The sequence below is a fragment of the Podarcis muralis genome, chromosome 4 (genome assembly GCF_964188315.1).
Source record: "Podarcis muralis chromosome 4, rPodMur119.hap1.1, whole genome shotgun sequence".
In the NCBI taxonomy this organism is placed as follows: Eukaryota; Metazoa; Chordata; class Lepidosauria; order Squamata; family Lacertidae; genus Podarcis; species Podarcis muralis.
This window is the reverse complement of record NC_135658.1, coordinates 28,700,264-28,718,283: the sequence shown is the minus strand read 5'-3', so window position 1 is coordinate 28,718,283 and position 18,020 is coordinate 28,700,264. Positions and strand designations below refer to the sequence as shown.

The 18,020-nt window shown below is 42.2% G+C and overlaps 2 protein-coding genes across 3 annotated transcripts; both read left to right on the top strand.

Moving 5' to 3' along the window:
* The first annotated feature begins 1,241 nt into the window (after positions 1–1,241).
* LOC144327482 (uncharacterized) lies at positions 1,242–5,291 on the top strand. The gene is made up of 2 exons (XM_077927136.1): positions 1,242–2,828; positions 2,892–5,291. Exons 1-2 carry the CDS (start codon positions 1,845–1,847, stop codon positions 3,063–3,065), a joined length of 1,158 nt encoding a protein of 385 aa, XP_077783262.1. The 5' UTR covers positions 1,242–1,844; the 3' UTR covers positions 3,066–5,291.
* Positions 5,292–5,368: 77 nt separating this feature from the next.
* N4BP2L1 (NEDD4 binding protein 2 like 1) lies at positions 5,369–17,989 on the top strand. 2 transcript variants are annotated; one of them, XM_028726475.2, is made up of 5 exons: positions 5,369–5,603; positions 11,044–11,171; positions 12,456–12,544; positions 14,432–14,508; positions 15,691–17,989. In XM_028726475.2, exons 1-5 carry the CDS (start codon positions 5,572–5,574, stop codon positions 15,932–15,934), a joined length of 570 nt encoding a protein of 189 aa, XP_028582308.2. In that variant the 5' UTR covers positions 5,369–5,571; the 3' UTR covers positions 15,935–17,989. The 2 variants fall into 2 exon arrangements, with proteins under 2 accessions (XP_028582308.2, XP_028582310.1); XM_028726477.2 differs by lacking the exon at positions 5,369–5,603 and adding an exon at positions 5,854–6,115.
* Positions 17,990–18,020: the final 31 nt, after the last annotated feature.

Genomic DNA, 18,020 nt, shown 5'->3' with positions numbered 1-18,020 from the left:
ATATATAGCACTCTACCCACTTGTGATTCCTAGCACCTGGCATTCAGAGGCATACTGCCTTAAATAGTGGAGGTGATAATTCACTGAAGATTTGGATAATTAAAGTAAATTCAAGCATGAGGGCCATTCCCAACAGTAGTCAAGATAATGCAATCATTCTAGCATTACTTGAGAGTTGCTAATAGTTGTCAGATGCTTCAGCAGTACTCATTTATTTAGCTGAAACAAAACATGTCTCTCCCATATTCGTCTCTACCACAGCAGGCGCTGCAACCTTCCAACCGTTTGACTTCACCTCCAAAGACACACTTTTCCATTGTCTCCCGAGACAAACAGATGCCAACAACCAACAGCTTCTTTAAACCAGGTGTGTGGAACCTGTGGTCCATTAGATGTTGTTGAACTACCAAGTCTCCTCAGCCCTACTAAGTATGGCCAATCGTCTGGTTGATTGCAATCCAGCAACATCACAAGAGCCACATATTAGCCACTCCTGCTTTAAACAAAAGGGAGGGAAATAGATGTGAATATATTTTATAGGTTAGCCACCAGGAGTCAGGAGTTTCTTTTTGGCTCTTTTCTTGTTTAAGAGTAAAGTTTTTGTCCAGTTTCCTCTCTTAAACCTCCCCTGAGTATAAATGGGAGCACTTTTGTTCTATTTTCTTATGAAGACTTGACTTCATGCCTTTCTCTTCTAGCACTATCTAGTTTTTGTGTGGGCACTGAGCATATGGGATGTGGCTTCTGAGCACTCCTGACTAGGCCCACTCCCTAGATGCAGGTGTGTATGACATGCACGCTCTCCCTTATCCATTAGGCCAGGTGTGGAGAACTTTGGCCCACTAGATGTGGCTTAACTACAACTCCCATCAGCCCCTGCCAGCACAGCCCTCGGCTAGGGATAAAGGGGGTTGTAGTTCATCAACTCCTGGAGGGCCAAAGGTTCCCCACGCCTGGATTTCGGCCTGGCTCTAAAGCGAGCCTTTTTGGTCCTCTGTGCAGAAGCAACTGCTGTTTAATCTTTTCATGACTTGGGCTGCAGTCCTACACCTGCGTGCTTGAAAGCGAGCACTATTGCACGAAATGGTTGCTTGCGAGTAGAGCTGCAGATGACGCGGCTCTTCTGGCCGCAAGTGCTCATGGTTTTGAGTTTCGAAACATGGGTATTTTAGTCGTAATCGCAACTTCCTTCCTCAGCATGCGAGGGCACTTATTATTGGGACAAAACACTCCTCCGGGGGTGTGGGAAAATGATTGCTTGTACATAAGAGCATGAGCAGAGTTCTTATTATTGCAGAGTGATTTTACAGCACGAGATATTGCTAAGAGCATGATGAGCACGTGATCACCTCATGCTAGACTAATGATTGGCTCACGTAGCATAACACTCTCTTTGTCTGTGGGCAAAAGCAAGGTTACATTCCTTTGATTTGGTACCTTTGAGTACCAGGCAGAGCAAGCTCAGTGCTGGAGGAGAGAGGATGATTTATTTTTTACTGCACACAATAAACATTGCGGTTGAAGCCAAAGCTTTTTCTTCAAGTCATCTTGGTGTGAGACTGATTTCTTACTGATCTTCTTACTGATGTCGAGCTGGATTCTCGACATTTGGTGCCCCGTGTGACTGCCTTCGGACTCCACGTTGTTTCTCATCGTTCAGCGCTCACCACACATCTTTCATCCGCTATGGATCCCGGTGAGTGCTCCCTTGGTACCCCGTGTGTTTGATTCTGGACTTCGCGACGTTACGGACTTATCAGTGCTCACCTCGCCCGGCAAGGGTTTCAGACGCGTCCTTCATCCTTTTTTAGGATCCCGGTGAGTGCTCCCTTATTTTTGCCATTATGGGGCGGTGTCTCTCTCCACCACAGAAAAAGTTTTTTGAAGACCTTAAATTTCTCTTGGCCAGCAACAGCCTCATTGTCTCAGATGCTGATGTCGTGTCTCTTATAGAAGCATTGGATATTCACTGTCCCTGGTTTCCTCAGAATGGGAATTATCATTTAAAAGACTGGGAAAAAATAGGACAATTTTTCCAAAACCACCCTCAGATTGATGTCAAAGTTTTGCATGCCTGCTGTAAGGTTTATAAGGCTATCTCAAGCCTAACTCCTACAAATCTCCTCCTGGCCGCTGCTTCATCTCCTTTGCCCCCCCTCCCAATCCTCATGCTGCCTTCAGAAGCACCGTCTTATCAGCCTCCTAAACAGGCAGACATTTTTCGTCCTTTGGCTCCTGTCGTCCCTCCTCTGCATTCTTCGCATTCAGCACCCCCCGCTCTTCCACCTCCTCCGCCCAAGGTATCTGTCGCCGCTTCCACCCCACCTCAAGAGGCCCTTCGCGCCGCTGTTCCGTTGCTAGCTTTTGATTGTACAACTCCTAATCTCTTTCCTGTGATTGCTCCTGCCCCCCCGGGGGGAGGCCCAGCTAGGCACGAACAGTTTGATTTGAGATTCATAAAGGAGCTGTATTCTTCTGTCAAGGACAATGGCCCTACACCCCCAGCCCCCATTATGCTGAACCAAACTGATGTTCTTGATGGGCTGACGAGAGGAGGCAATTTTCTTCCTATTGCCCAACAGTTGGCCCTTGATCCTATGTATTGGGCAGCCACCACCGCTGCCGCTCAGGAGGCCCTGTCCGCCGTGCCTGATGAAAAAAATGAGCGCAATGGCCGGTGGGGAAGCATCAGACAGGGCCCTACAGAGCCCTATGGACAATTTGTCGATCGCTTGTATAATACCCTCAAGTGGCAAGTTCAGGACCTGGCAGCACAAGAAGCGATTGTTTGCCAGCTTGCGTTTGACCATGCACATGAGGACTGTAAGGTGGCAGCACAAGAAGCGATTGTTTGCCAGCTTGCGTTTGACCATGCACATGAGGACTGTAAGCAAGCGCTGCGCCCTTTGATGACAACATCAAATATAGCCATTGCAGACATGCTTAAAGCCTGCCAGTCAGTGGACACTGAGATGCATAAAGCTTGCCTGCTAGCCACGGCCTTGTCCTCCACCATGTCCCAAAATCCTGCAAAGGATAAAACCTGTTGGATTGACAGTGGCTAAGGAAAAAATCCAGTGGACCTTACCCATTACGTACCTGGGACACAAGCTGACAGCATCTGCTGCCATTCCAGTCACGCCTCAACTACAGTTCCCTGATCATCTTAAACTGGTGGATTTACAACAAATTCTTGGACAGCTGAATTGGATAAAGAGTTATTTGGACCTGCCCACCTCCACTCTGTCTCCACTATTTTCTGCCCTTAAGGGACACAAGAATCCAGCGGACAAGATTACAATCACCTCTGCAATGGAAGAGGCTCTTCCACAGCTGTTCCAGTGTTTCCTGGCACGCTGAAAGGCCATCTTCATCCCTACTGCATTGGCCCCCCTTTTCCCTGGGAAGCCACTTCAACCACCAAACATCATTACAGTTTTGCTGCCTCCTAATAGCGACCATCCCATCTGTGTCATCACGCTTCATTGGGCTTGGACTTTTGACTCAGCAGTACAAGGAGCAATACATCAGACTTATTTACAGCAAATGGGCTCCTGTATCTGCAGAAATGGTTGTGTGACTTCTTCTGGATTGTGGTTTTTACATGCCAATAATCGAGCCACGAAATATCACACAGGTTGCTCGGAAGTGGCCATTGGACTAATTTACCATTCTCATCCTTATTGACATCACTTGGATTTTACCCCCCAGATCACTTCTTTTTTTCTCCTCCCTCAGGAGTCCTGCCTTATGATGTATTCCCCTGAGCATGTACAGAGGGCTGTCTTGGAACTATTGTGGACTCTTGGCAAGGGAGGGGGTGAAGGGATTTCAGTGTGTTCCAGTTGTTTCATTCTTGTGCTTTGGCATGGTTCCCGGACAGAAAGCAAGTTGCAATATGGTTCTTTAACAGGACCTGCAAAGACAATGGGCTCTGTTCTCGACCTTGTTGCAATCTTTTTAGTTACAGCAAGCGGAATATGCTTCGCTAGTGCCTTTTTAGCTGCTGAGAAAAATGATTTTAAAAAGTTTTGAGAAGTTTTGAGCTTTTTTTGGTGATGGTATTCTAGTATTCCAGTAAATGCTTCATTTAAGATTAGCAATAATATAAAGGACAATCGTATAAGTTTATCGCCTGTGTTTTGTTGCTTGCAGAAACAGTGTCTTATTGTTTTCGTTTTAATCATAATAGCAATAACTTTTTAGGTCATTATCCATATTGTAATTGGACCTATGAGTATTTTGATGGATTTTTTTTGCTTTTTGTTTTTTTTTATTTTATTACCACTATGAGTGATAGGCCAAAAGCCTCAGTTGATAATGTCACAACCTACATGACCTATGAACAACAAGCTGCGTGTAGAGATTTTTATGTTTGGTTGGACTGGATGAGAAAGAGCAGTAAATCTGCATATTTACTTCAATCTGATTTATGGTTATTCTGTGGCAAATTGGACCGAAGCTTTGTTTTTAATTCTACCATCTTTGTTTTAAAAATAATCAACAAAAAACAAAAAAAAGGTCAGAAATGAGAGAAGTTGCTTTATAAAATTTTTATGCTTTAAATGTAATCCTTGCCTCTAAAGGTGGAATTTATGCCTTAATTCATTTTCATTGTTGCATGTATATAACTGATCAATCAACCAATATCTCCGCTACTATTGATTATATGGAACAAATGATAACCCATAATCCTTTGAATCCACCTGAAGGTTTTGATCCATGGGATTGGTTATTTTTTTGGTTACCTAATGGAGTATGGTTAAGAAAAATATTATTGATTGTAATTGCATGTATTGTTGGTTTTATTATGTATTCAATACTTGCTTTTTTTTTATTTCCCAATATATTGCATGGTGGTTTCGACCAAGGCCCACCACAGGGGTTACAAGGGGAATTTATGTTGCGAAATATAAACGCTTAGGTAATGAGATATACGATTCTGATTAAGATTTCCTCTTATAATATAAACAAGAAAAGAGGGCATGTGGGAAAATGATTGCTTGTACATAAGAGCATGAGCAGAGTTCTTATTATTGCAGAGTGATTTTACAGCACGAGATATTGCTAAGAGCATGATGAGCACGTGATCACCTCATGCTAGACTAATGATTGGCTCACGTAGCATAACACTCTCTTTGTCTGTGGGCAAAAGCAAGGTTACATTCCTTTGATTTGGTACCTTTGAGTACCAGGCAGAGCAAGCTCAGTGCTGGAGGAGAGAGGATGATTTATTTTTTACTGCACACAATAAACATTGCGGTTGAAGCCAAAGCTTTTTCTTCAAGTCATCTTGGTGTGAGACTGATTTCTTACTGATCTTCTTACTGATGTCGAGCTGGATTCTCGACACGGGGGAATGCGAGGCGCCTGCAAACGGCGCAGCAAAGAGAGCCGCTGCATCTCGCACGTGCCGGCAGCGAACACTTCTCGCTGCAGGAAAACATTTCCTATCTCTGCAGAGGAGGGCAAGCGCTGCCAGGGGGCCTCAAACCCATGCTCCAAAAAAAGCAAAACAAAACAAAGCGCGGTGCATTATAAGGCTGCATTTCTGTCCTCGCCTCCTCGCCAATGCCAAATAACACAAAGAAGCACGCCTTGAGGTAAAGAAAGAAGAAGAAAAGGGGCGGCAGGGCAGCCTTGTAGGAGAAACCGGAGTCGCGCCGTTTGTGGCTCACGCAGTTCTGCCAGAGGGCCCTGCTTCCCGCTTTGGGGGAATTGAACCTTGACTCGACGCGGCTGCTCCCTCGGGGGTGGAGGGAGGCCTGTGAGCGGAACTCGGCTGCTTCAGGCGCCGAGGAGGGGAGCGAGCCCGCGCGGCGCTCTGCCCCTTTGCCCCTGGACGCGCCCGCCTTCGGGGGCGGAGAGAGCCGACTCCGCCCGCGCCCGTCACGAGGAGCCGTGTAAACAGTGTCGGTTCGCAGGCTTCCCGAGGAGGCGGCGGCTGTTGCCTTTCCTCCGCTATGGAGGATAGCCTGGCCCGCGCCTTCGGAGGCCTGAGCCTCCGCCAACCCCCCGCGCAAGGCAAGGGCCCCCCTCGCAGGAGGCGCCGCTTCAGCAAAAGCCTCTACTTGCTGCGAGGCCTGCCCGGCTCCGGGAAAAGTACTCTGGCCAGGTAAAAAAACCACCCTTAACATTTCGAAGGAGAGAGGACTCCTTCAGCTCTTAAGTCGTAAAACGACGGGGTCGAAGTCTTGAGCGGGAAAACCGCGCTTTCTCACCTCGAAGCTCTGTGAGGGAGGGTAGACAGGTTGCTCAGCAGGCGCTCTGGACATGCTCAGAGGCTCTTGATCGGCGCGGGAACCTGCGACCCTCCAGATGCGTTGAGGATTCTGTGAAAAGCGGGCAAAGCTGGTGGAAGTTGGCGTGCAGAAGCGACTGGGAAGGCCTCGGGTTCCAGTCCCCACCACCTCTGGTTTTCAGGTTCTTGGCATTCAAGAAGGGTTCTGGGATAAAGAAGCCCTGGCTTCAGCAAAGCGCTGCGTGCTCCATGTTGATGGAAAGGGGTGTGGTCAACTTTATTTTATTTTTTTCTAGTAGGATGGCTCCAGTGGTCGACATTAGATAGGCGTATTTCCTTGTCACTGTACCACCATGCATAGCTGTCAACTTTCAGATTTGAAAATAAGGAATCAGCAGTCTCGAAAATAAGGAATCAGCAGCCTCACCTGCCCTGGGGACAGATATCTAACAATCCGGGATAGCAGCGGGAAACGGCGTCGAAATAAGGGAATTTCCTGCAAAAAAAGGGAAGGTTGACAGCTATGCCACCATGCTGGGAAAAAGCTTTGTCTCTGGGGGTTCAGATTGCTGCTGCACGATTGTTCAAGGTACAGGAGCCCGTCTGAAACAAGTTGGGGCTGTTCATGGTAGGTCAAGACAGAGCTCCAAGATAGCTCAGGGAAACAAGAAGAGAATTGGTGGGGTGGTGGCTGCTACTGCTGCTGCCTTCACAGCTGTCACTTCCTCTCTTTTTCTGAGCTGCAGCAGTTTTGTTTTCTTAATTGGTTATCAGTCCCTACCAGCAGTGTAACCTTGAGTGATAAGAGCAATTGCTAGTAATTAAATATATTTTCCTTTTGTAAACATATATTTGGTATATTTCCCTGTTTCGACATGAATATTTACCAACGGGAATTTCCCAATCCTCATAAGGCCTTGGTTCAGCTTGATTCTGAGAAAATCAAACAAGATACTTTGGAAGGCAGTCAACATTGCACTGAAAGCACACACACAAAAATATCGCTTTGATTTTAATGACTCTGGATTTTGCCCTCGGTTACCATTTTCTTATGATTAATGGAAGTGGAAAGAACTGTTTTGATCACTTTAAGGAAAACAGCTAGCGCCTTTGTTTTCTTTGTGATGTCCCACGTTTTTAATACAGAATTTGACTGGAGTCAACATCAGAAACCTATAATCAGTATGCAGTACTGTAATATATTTCCTGATAGCTTAAACTAATATAAGCATTTTCCAGCACAGGTAGCTTTCACCAGGGTTCCCTGATTTGTGGCACACCAGCTGCATCCCCCAACCAAGTATTGTGACCTCCCAAGCCGGCAGCAAAAGCAGGAAGCAAATTTATTGAACTCTTAGGAGGGCCTGTTATACATCACTTTTGGGCTATATGTGGCTTGGTGGGTCACAGACCTCATACTTGGTGAAATGAAACAAGACACCAACGACTAACAGCAGGTTTTGCAACTCTTGTAACTTGGACGTCACTAAAGGTAAAGTGAGCTGAACTAGAGTATAATGGTGAGATTCATATTACTCTTTGTTTCCAAGCAGAGGTGTTATGTTGTCTTCGAAGAGCATATAGTTACCATCAAAGGCACAGCTCTTGATTTTCTGCATGAACCTGCTTGGAAATGGCTTGTTTTTAATTTCATTGGCTTTCAAAATGTGCTTCTGGCAAGCCAGTCATGGAAACATTGGCTCTGGTTTCACATCTCACTGATTTTAGGAAGTGCAAAAAAATCTCATTCTGTTAGTATGACATGGTTCTGGTTCAACAGACCTGAAGAGTTCATACTGAAGGCATGCTGACTGAAAAGTGAAGGAAGAGTTAAGCACTTTCCCCTTGCCTCTCTCACCCCCTGGATATTTAGTCTTCTTGTCACATCTCCAGGATAAAGGAAGCACAATTTATAGCAAGTGTGAAGAGAAGCATCTGGTCAATGAGGACAGTATTTTAAAAAATGCACCTGAGAGTTGCACAAAGTCCACAGTAGTATGCATTTTATAAGCAATGCATATATATTAAACAGTTGGGAGTATAGAGATAAATGTGACCTGACAGTTCATTTCAGCTTGCTGGCCTCTCTCTTTACTTTTTTGATAAATTGAGGCCTGCCTCTGCCATTGCTCAACAAGATAAGGAATTGAGAAATGAAAGTTTGCAGTTCGACTCTTTTTTTCTAGATCGCTTTTGGCTTAACTCGCTTTGTGAAAGGATTCTTTTATTGTGCTGGGATATTGCAGATGATACCTTGACATTCCACCTCCAGACATCAAGGCTCCATTGCTGCAGCTTCACCTTTTTCAACAAATCTTTCCCATGAGAAGTCTGACATATTCTTCTGTCCTTTACTGTCAAGAGGAAACTTTATGCTAGGGTGGATGGTATTTGTTGATAGTATCTTAATAAGAGTAGACAAGTTGAGTCTGGATTGAACAGATGCTGCTTCATCCGTATCTAAGTGAGGCTAAGTCGAACTGCTATAAACTGGTTAAGTGGGTGGGTCCTTATCATTCACTGTCCTTTAAAAATATTGTTGTGATTATGGCAGTCGGAAATATGGCAGTCGGAAAGGAAATCCAGTTTGAACTGAATAGGGCATTTTTTCTCTTGGGAAAGTTGCAAGGTCAAATAGGTGTTTTGACTACAAATGTTACAACTTTGAACACAAGAGTGAGTACCAGCAATGAACTTGATAAGAACTCGGCACAGGAATTTTATTCAACTGAACAAACAGGGAAATTTGAGAAGGAGAATAATGTTGTCTCTGAAGAGAAGAAAGGGGGAGCCGTAACCCTGCAGATGCAAAAGGTGAGCTGCAATTCGAGGCCTGACATGATGGTAATAAGGAGAAATAAATTTTCGAAGATGGAAGCCTGGCCTGAATTAGAAAGTGAAAGATGGAGAGATCCCCTTATGTGGAGATCAGATGACCCTTGGATTATAAATCTGATGCAGGTGGAAGTTGGAGTTATGGGGACATTTGGATTTGAAAGGAGAATGAAACAAGATTTGGAATATCCTATAGGCCTTACCTTCAAGTACGGAGGTTTGGCTGGAAGGAACGTGGATGCTGTTGGGTTGGAGCCTCCCCGAGATTTGGTTTTCAATATCAAAGACTATCAAAAAGACTGGCAGAGGAGTCATGAGAGAGATTTAAGAGCCTCGGATTTAAGATCTCTGGGTTGATGGTTTTTTAAGATTGATGGATTTATGTTGGGGACTGAAACCGGGAAGGGGGTATGGGTGGAATAAAAATTGGGAACTCAAAGTGCATATAATATAAGTTGCTTTTTTGTTTTATTTTTATAAGAGTTGGGAAATTTGTGGAAGGGAACTTTTTTTTTTTTTTGACCTTGGGGAATGTCTTAAGAATAAGTATTGATATATAGGTTTGGATGAGAGTTAAGATCGGATAAAGTAAAAGTAAAAGTGGCTTTTAAAAATATTGTAAAATTAAGGATTTTGTTGATAAGCTGTTTGAAAAAGAAATTTATGTGGTATTGGTAAAAATACATAAAGGATTAAGTAAAAATGAATTGATGAAAGAGAGAATGTAAAGCTACAGTATTTTAAAACAAATTATTAAGATAAAAATTAGGTTGGAAGGATTTGCTGAAACAACAATTTAAATTAGAATACAAAAATGGGAGGTGTGAGGAGGTCAAGGAAATAAGTAAAGGAAGAAAGTTATGTAAAGGTTTGATTTGTTTCTTTTTCCCTTTTTCTTTTTTTAATGTTTGTATTTTTTCTGTCTTTTTTAAAATTTCTTTTTTTCTTTTTTCTTATTGTAACTTTTAAAATCTTGAATAAATATTATTTTCAAAATAAAAATAAAAATATTGTTGTGAATGTAATACATAGATGTGGGCTGGGGAACCTATGTCCCTCTACTGTTGAACTACAACTCCCACCGTTCCTGACCAGTGGCTGTGGCTAATGGGCATTGGAGTTCAACAACAGCTGGAGGGCTAGTGTTTCCTTATTGATGATATAGAGCTTCCCTACCAGTCACACCCACCTGCACTGGATTTTGCATAGTTTGCTATAAAAGGCAGACTCGAGGACTGCTATCCTGCCCTGAAAGGCTGTGGTCTGCATCCACTGCGCCTAGATGATTGCTCCTTTGCTGTTATAATAGCTCCTCCTCCCCAGGGCAGTATTGGACTAGGAGCAGGAAGACTGAGATTCAAATCCCCATTGAGCCACAAAGCCTTGGGTCAGCCACTATCTCTTAGCCTAAGTTACCTCTCACAGGATGGTTGTGATGATAAATTGGGTTTGATGGTGGAGAGGAGAGAAACACATATGTTACTTTACAGTCTGAAAAAACTTGGGACCAGGATACATTACAGATCAACCCCCTTGATACAGACCACACCAACCTTTAAGATCTTTCAAGGGAGCCATGTCTCTAAGCATATTGCCACTTGGTGACAACATGGAAGCTGGCAATTTCCATGGTAGCAGCAGCTCCCTGTAAATTTCATTGAATGTTGTGTTTTTATTTTAATGCAAACTAATTAAAAGTGGTTTTTATTTTATTGTATTAAGTGGTATTAATAAATATTTTCTCCTGCAGTAAATTGGGGGGGGGGGTAATTTGCTGGTAATTCAACCCTTGCTCGAATGGTGCTTTATTTTCATTTGACGATTCCTCTAAAAGTGCACGGGGAACATTTGGGCCCCAATTAAATTGAAGGGTGGTGGTGGTTAGAAAATGAAAAACTTCACTTCTAATGGGTATACTAATCCGTGTGAAATTTTGACCTTTCCTTACAATTGTTTGGTCTCAACAGGCAACTGAAACGTGAATTTCCCAGTGCAGTTGTTCTGAGCACTGATGACTACTTCTCTGCAGAGGACGGCACATATGTGTTTGATCCTGATGCTCTAGAAGATGCACATAGATGGAACCAAAAGAGAGGCAAGTACAGCCCTTCCTAGTTTTGTGCGTTAGGTTTTGCTTCCTATCTACACCTTGTACTCTTCAGCAGTTTGCTTCTACAAAAAGTTACAGCTGAAGAGAGCCTTGCTGTAAGAGAATGTCTTATTTGTCGCACCTGCACTATTCATTTTGCTCAAAATGGCTTTCAGAGTTGATCAAAACATCAATTACTAGTAGTAAGAAGTGAATGATTCTATGGAGAAAACAATGAGATGCAGAGGCTAATGTTTGAGTCTCTAGTTTGGACATGTAGGAAAAAATGCATTATAAAAGTTCCTAGCAAAGGAATGAATTGTACAATATATGCTCTATAATCAGTTGGCATTGCTTCTGCTGTCAGATATCTAAAGGCAGATTTGTATGCCCTGATAATAAACTTTTAATACTAAAAATATAAGCATGGCCACCGCCATTAAATAACAAGAATAACAATTAACAACAATAATAACTTGTTTTCACATTTTATTTCTAACTTTGTTGTATCTTTCTCTTGGGTTTGAACAGATTGGTTAAGGTTGTGTCAGTCATAGTTTCAGCGGTTCTGAAGTTAAATGAAAACATGGATAACTGAAGATTTTCTGGATTAATTGCAGCACTCCAAGAAGGCAGGAGGGGAGCAAGCATGGCGCATGCCCTCACAAGGCTTCTGTATATCTTGTCCCAATAAGCTGAAATAGGTACATTGAAACTGGGCCGTTGTGTGGATTTGCTCACAGCTCCCATGTAAAGATAACTACGCGAGGGAGAAATTTGTTTTCAAAAGTTTTGTGTGAGAGTCCACATTTCCATTGTATCTCTGATTTTGAATTTTGTATATGACTGAGCCCATGTTTTCCATAACAGCTAGTGCAGTGTCTCCTCTGGAGGGCACCAAATTTATTATGGAGCCTAGCTATTGCTAGCCACCTTCAACCACCTCTCAGATGCCAGGTCTGCTGAAGTACAAATCTTCCCCAGCTTTTACAGCAGCCTGAATTCTTTTATCCAAGACCAGTGTTTCCTTCCCTTTATATCCCTTGCTTGCAGTGTCTAGTATATTCCTGCCTGACATTAATATGGGTGGAAATCAACAGACTGAAACTAAAGCACATTATGGACTAAATCCTGTGTCTTCAGAAACACTTGCTCATTACATTCAGCACATCAGTACTTGTTTGTGACACAGTGAATCCCCAAAGGCTTGATTCAGAACATCTGTGTAGGTAACAGGATGATTTCACTGATTGTCTGGTCTTTTAAAACATTTACATTGTTATGTTACAGCACGTAAAGCCATGAAGAATGGGAAATCCCCAGTTATTATTGATAATACCAACGTCCACGCTTGGGAAATGAAGCCATATGTGATAATGGTAGGGGAAACTGACCTGTTGTCATTCTTAATATTTAGCCATGGGTTCCAAAAATGAGCAGATAATCCTGCTATTTGCTATCAAGAGAGGCGGGAAAATGGCAAGAACTTCTAATGTGCTTAACATTTTTTTTCAAACATTAGTTTTCTTTCACAGATTTTGCCCAAGCCCTGGAACATTTTTTTGTGCCACAACTGGATTGCTTTCTACCCCCTCTTGCTCCCTTCTTCTTTGGGTTCCGTTTAGTCCAGGCATGTACAAAATCCATTTTGGGGTTTTAATCCAGCCCGCCGGTCGGTTTAATCCGGCCCCTGTGGCAGTCTATCTCCTGGCTTAAAATCCTAAAAAAACTCAATAACTTCAATCCTTTAAAAAAGGTCAGCTACTTCGGTCGGCCCTCACGCATGTTCACTTCATCAAATCTGGCCCTCTTTGAAAAAAGTTTGGGCACCCCTGGTAGTCATTATGTTTTCCTTTCAAGGTTAGGTCACTTAACATTATCTGACTCTTAGAAACCACTAATGGTCCTAATCTTTTGCACGTGGCTGGATGTGCCAGTAAAATGCTGGTCTTCCATATGGTCTGGTTTCTATGCCTCAGTGAGCATAGACCATGCAGTCTACCTTTTTGCAGAACCAAACCACTGGTTAATCATATTATTGGTTCTGACTGGTGAAAGCTTTCCAAGATACAGCCAGTTGACCAAGAACCATTTAACTAGACATGCCAGGGATCTTCTGCAGGCAAAGCATGTTCTGTGCCTAGGGGCTATGGGACAGCATCCTTCAAGTCAGAAAGAGTGTCACTTTCTTTAATCTATATTATATGATTCTTCTTTTCTGAACTGAGTGTGCTCTGTAACTCTTAGGTTGCAGGGGGTACACGAGTACCTTTCCTCCAGATTGCATTGTCGTTGCTGGGATCCTAGTTCTCAAACTGCAATTAGTGTACGCTTGCCTCCAGCTAACATCTGGAGATGGTTTGGTGACTGTGCTGAAAACCTGGTAGGATAGTGCCTATCACTCATAATGAGATGTGCTTTCTGCCCCTGTGTCTGTATAACTTTTGGTATATTTTTGCTGTAGTTCAAAATCGCTTGAAAAAAATCACCTTGGAATCTGACTCTAGAATTAGGTCAGTCTGCTAATTTCCCTTTCTTTGTGTGTGGTTAATATAACTTTGACAGCTTCTAAATTATGAATGAAGCAACTATTTCAGCATCCATAGCTCATCACCTGTGTTAAGAGCACATAATTTGCTGTACTATTGCATGGCTTTGCTGTTTTTCTTGAGAAGGAATGTTTGTCAGAAGTGGCAATATATGATAGTGTTGTAAACTGTTGAAATCTTGTTTTCTAACTTACCATGGCAACCTTTATGTTTAGAGATCTTATGGAATTAAAAGAGGTAAATTATTTTGAACTGCGGGACAGCACAAAATTTTGAGATTTACTGACATGACAAATATGGTATTAATAGTGTGGCCATGTTGTACTGAATTACAGTCTCACTAGAGTTTAAGGCTAATTATACAGTCATACCTCAGGTTCAAGTAGCTTTGGGATAAGTATTTTCGGGTTGCGCACTGTGGTGACCCGGAAGTAACGGAGCACCTTACTTCCGGGTTTCACCGCTCGCGCATGCGCAGACCGGCAAAATGACGTCACGCATGCGCGGAAGCAGCAAATCGCAACCCGCAGACATGGGTTGCATTCGCTTCTGGATGTGAACGGAGCTCCGGAACGGATCCCGTTCGCATCCAGAGGTACCACTGTATATGCTTTATTATATTTTATTTTTATACTTTGTTATGTTGTGCATATGTAAATCATGAAAGGTAGCTTTTTATTGTGACTTGATTACAAATTCAGTACTCTTTCACATCAGGCACTTGAACACAGCTATGAAGTTCTTTTTCGAGAGCCAGATACACACTGGAAATTCAATGTTCGGGAACTAACCAGGTACAGTTTTTTGGCTTATGTTTTTAGCTGCTATGAGAATACAAGTGATACCTGCAACAAAACATTGCACTATAGCATAACCTCTAACAGGAGCTCACCTGTTCAGAATGCCAGCTAGCCATGCCCTCTTGCAGAACATTCCATTCTACCCCTAGATCTGTTCTGCTTTTTCATCTGACGCACCTTTCATTGCTGTGCACCATGGTCAGTCCTTACTGGACTGTTTGGGTTTTTTTGCCTCCTTGGAATTTTTTAAAAGTTCTTCTGCAAAACTTTGGGGTCTGTGGAGCATGCAGATACCTCTGAAGGTGATTTCTCCTTTTTGAGGGTCTGTGGCTGGAAAGTCAGTTGCCACGGAGAGAGTTAAGTCAAGAAGGACTTTATTTTATGATCGCAAAAGGTGGGAGTACTATTTATTGTCTTCTCAAAGATAGGAAGAATTCAAAAGAGCCAACCATGACATTGCATGGGGTATATAACCTTTTATGGCATATTACATACACTAACCACCTTTTGGACATGCGTACTGTATTGCAGTCGGGCAGTCTTCAGCATGCTCCCTGCATGATCAACGAGTGGATAGTTGCTCATATGTCATTTCTTATCTATCACTTCCCTAGCAATAACTCAATCCCCCCTTTATTCTTTTCCTTGTAAAGCTAGATAGTTTTACACAGCCATCCTGTAACACAAACCACTTCCTTTTCTTGTCATTCTCTTCCTTTATTGACAATCTGCAATTCAAGCAAACAGGGCAATTCTCAATGAGGGATTTTATTTTTTCCTTCATTAATAAAAAATTCCCTTTAGCTCCCTCTTGTGCATCTGTGGCACTATTTTGGCTTTCCTTTTGTCAGGACTAATCATCTGTGATAGCTAGAAGATGGATGAGTGGGACCTGCAACAGTGTGTTACAGTGTGGAGGGCTCCACCCTGCGCTATAATCGGTACTGCGCTCCCCATTTTCTCTTTTGCTATTAGAGGGAATAGTTCCCCTTAACCTCTTAGGTCTCATATCCACAATGCTGTTCCAAACCATGAACACACATTAATGGATTAATTTGTGAACTAGGTTGTCATGAAAATGGAAGGAGCAGTTCACATGATTGCTGGTATTCACATGCTGTTTGGATATGTAGCTAACTAAATATACTTACGTATATGTTTACATTTATTCCATAGACGGAATGGCCATGGTGTTCCACGAGAGAAAATACAGAGGATGAAGGAGCAATATGAACATGATGTTACTTTTCATGATGTGCTTCATTCAGAAGAACCAGCCAGACATTTCAGTAGATCCTATGGCGTTTACGATACTGGTTATTCCCATGTGAACTCAACATTCCCCAACAGAAGAGCTAACAGCAACTCCAGAAATGAAAGATCATTTAGTAGGAGAAATGATTTCTACCCGGTATATTAGAGTTTTTAATCAAGTTCTATAAAATTTTGTTTTATACCTTCAGGAATTCTGTACTTAAAATATTTGTATTTTTCTATTGGGCTAGATTTTGTTCTTAAATCTCCATATATTCTTTTGGAGGTTTAAAACCCTGTTATAATATTCTTCTGATGCAGAATATATTTCTTCACTCATGTTTACACCTGGCTATACACACACACACACACACACACACACACACACACAGTTTTGACAGGATGACTCACGCTTAGGAGTGTAAACATAATGAAGAACCCACAGTAATTTTTAGCAGCAACATAGAAAAGGATCTCCATGTCATTGTGCTCATATACTATGGGGGGCAAGGAATTGACATCCCTGTGCAGATCCAGCTAACAGTGGTGCTATACAGTGTTTGGTCCTGGTAAGGATACACACAAATGATATTTTGTATCATTAGTGTGCCATTGCTAATCATAGTATAGTGCAACAGTTAGAACTCTAATTCCCATGACTTCCATCAATTGTTCAGTATACAAGGCTGTGGAAATGTAAACAGATTTCCCTCCATAAATATTGACACAATAATTAATTTTACAGTATACAAATTTTAAAATGTTAGTTTCTTCTGTATCTAGGTTTTAAAATTAAGTTATAGATCTGCATTTCATAGAACCACCTTTTCTACATTCCATCTTAATTTAGCTTCATTTTTATGACATTTACCTTCTTTGACACAGCTGCTTCTCTACTTTGCAGTTTACCTCCTTTTTTACATCATGTAGATTTCCTTTCTTGCTGAAACCAATGAGGAGCTTTATTTAGACTCCCATTTGTTGTCATTGCTCACCCTATTTTTTATTATTATGATTCCTGAAACACACACCAAATAGTTTGCAACCGTAGGAACAATTCAGGAACTAATCTTGACAACAGATTAGTTCTTCTGTGCTCCACAGTAAGAGTTGGGTAGTCCTCAATTTCCTGTTTGGTGGTAGCATATGCCAAAGGTGGGTAGAGCAAGGAAACCTGCCTAAATTCAGTGGCCATTAGAATTAGAGATTAACTGAAATGAATGAGAGCAATTGGCACTCTTGTGACTTTTGTTAACGCTCAGTGCTAAGTGTTATTTGTGCCTTTTTGCAGCCTGCTAGTTTAATTTCTCTAGTGCTTTTTCTCTTCATCTAATTGTTTCCACAGATCAGATACTACTCAGTATATTTGCTTAATCATTCTGTCTAAAAGCTCTTCAAGGGTAGGTACTTATTGAAACTACCTTGGTAGTGGTACCTTGGGTTAAGTACTTAATTTGTTCCGGAGGGCTGTTCTTAACCTGAAACTGTTCTTAACCTGAAGCACCACGTTAGCTAATGGGGCCTTCTGCCGCTGCTGCGCCGCCAGAGCACGATTTCTGTTTTCATCCTGAAGCAAAGTTCTTAACACGAGGTACTATTTCTGGGTTAGCGGAGTCTGTAACCTGAAGTGTATGTAACCCGAGGTACCACTGTAGTAAAGAGTGATGTAAAAATAAGATTGTAGAGTTACAAGCAAGATAACTATCCAATAACTATGTTAACTTCAGATGCTTTAAAATTGATTGCTGGCTTAAAAAGAAAGAACGAACTAATCTACTTGCATTCCTACAGGGTGTTTCACTATTAGCCTGATTCAGATGTTTGCCCTCGTCCACTCTAAACAAACATGGGTATGTATGTGCCTCCAAGCTCTGCATCCTCGGGACCATATCTTGAGTCCTCAAGTTTGAGGTGAAGGCATGAAGTGGGGGCCATTCTCCTCCCTTTGCACAATTGGTTCTAAAATTGCACAAGGAATGGAAACTCGGTTCTTCATACCTTTGCCTTCAAACTCATTGAGGCCTGTTAACACAATAAAGGTGACATAGTGGAAGGATTTTTTTGTCAGAGTAGCCTTACTGCCCACCATAGGCTTCTTTACACAAGAGGAGACAAAACACCCAAATAGGGCTATAACAAACATAAGGTTTGTATGTTTTGGGTATGTTTGGCCTTGAACCATTGTGATTGCTATGCAAAAATAAACAAGGGAATCAAATTATATTGACTGCATGTTTTGAAATGTACACTGG

Bases quoted from the DNA above. Each gene is read 5' to 3' on its own strand.
- LOC144327482 (XM_077927136.1), top strand. From the start codon at position 1,845: ATGGGGCGGTGTCTCTCTCCACCACAGAAAAAGTTTTTTGAAGACCTT. The intron at 2,829-2,891 runs GTGGCAGCACAA...GAGGACTGTAAG, and splicing joins ATGCACATGAGGACTGTAAG to CAAGCGCTGCGCCCTTTGAT.
- N4BP2L1 (XM_028726477.2), top strand. From the start codon at position 5,964: ATGGAGGATAGCCTGGCCCGCGCCTTCGGAGGCCTGAGCCTCCGCCAA. The intron at 12,545-14,431 runs GTAGGGGAAACT...CTTTCACATCAG, and splicing joins TGAAGCCATATGTGATAATG to GCACTTGAACACAGCTATGA. The intron at 14,509-15,690 runs GTACAGTTTTTT...TTTATTCCATAG, and splicing joins AATGTTCGGGAACTAACCAG to ACGGAATGGCCATGGTGTTC.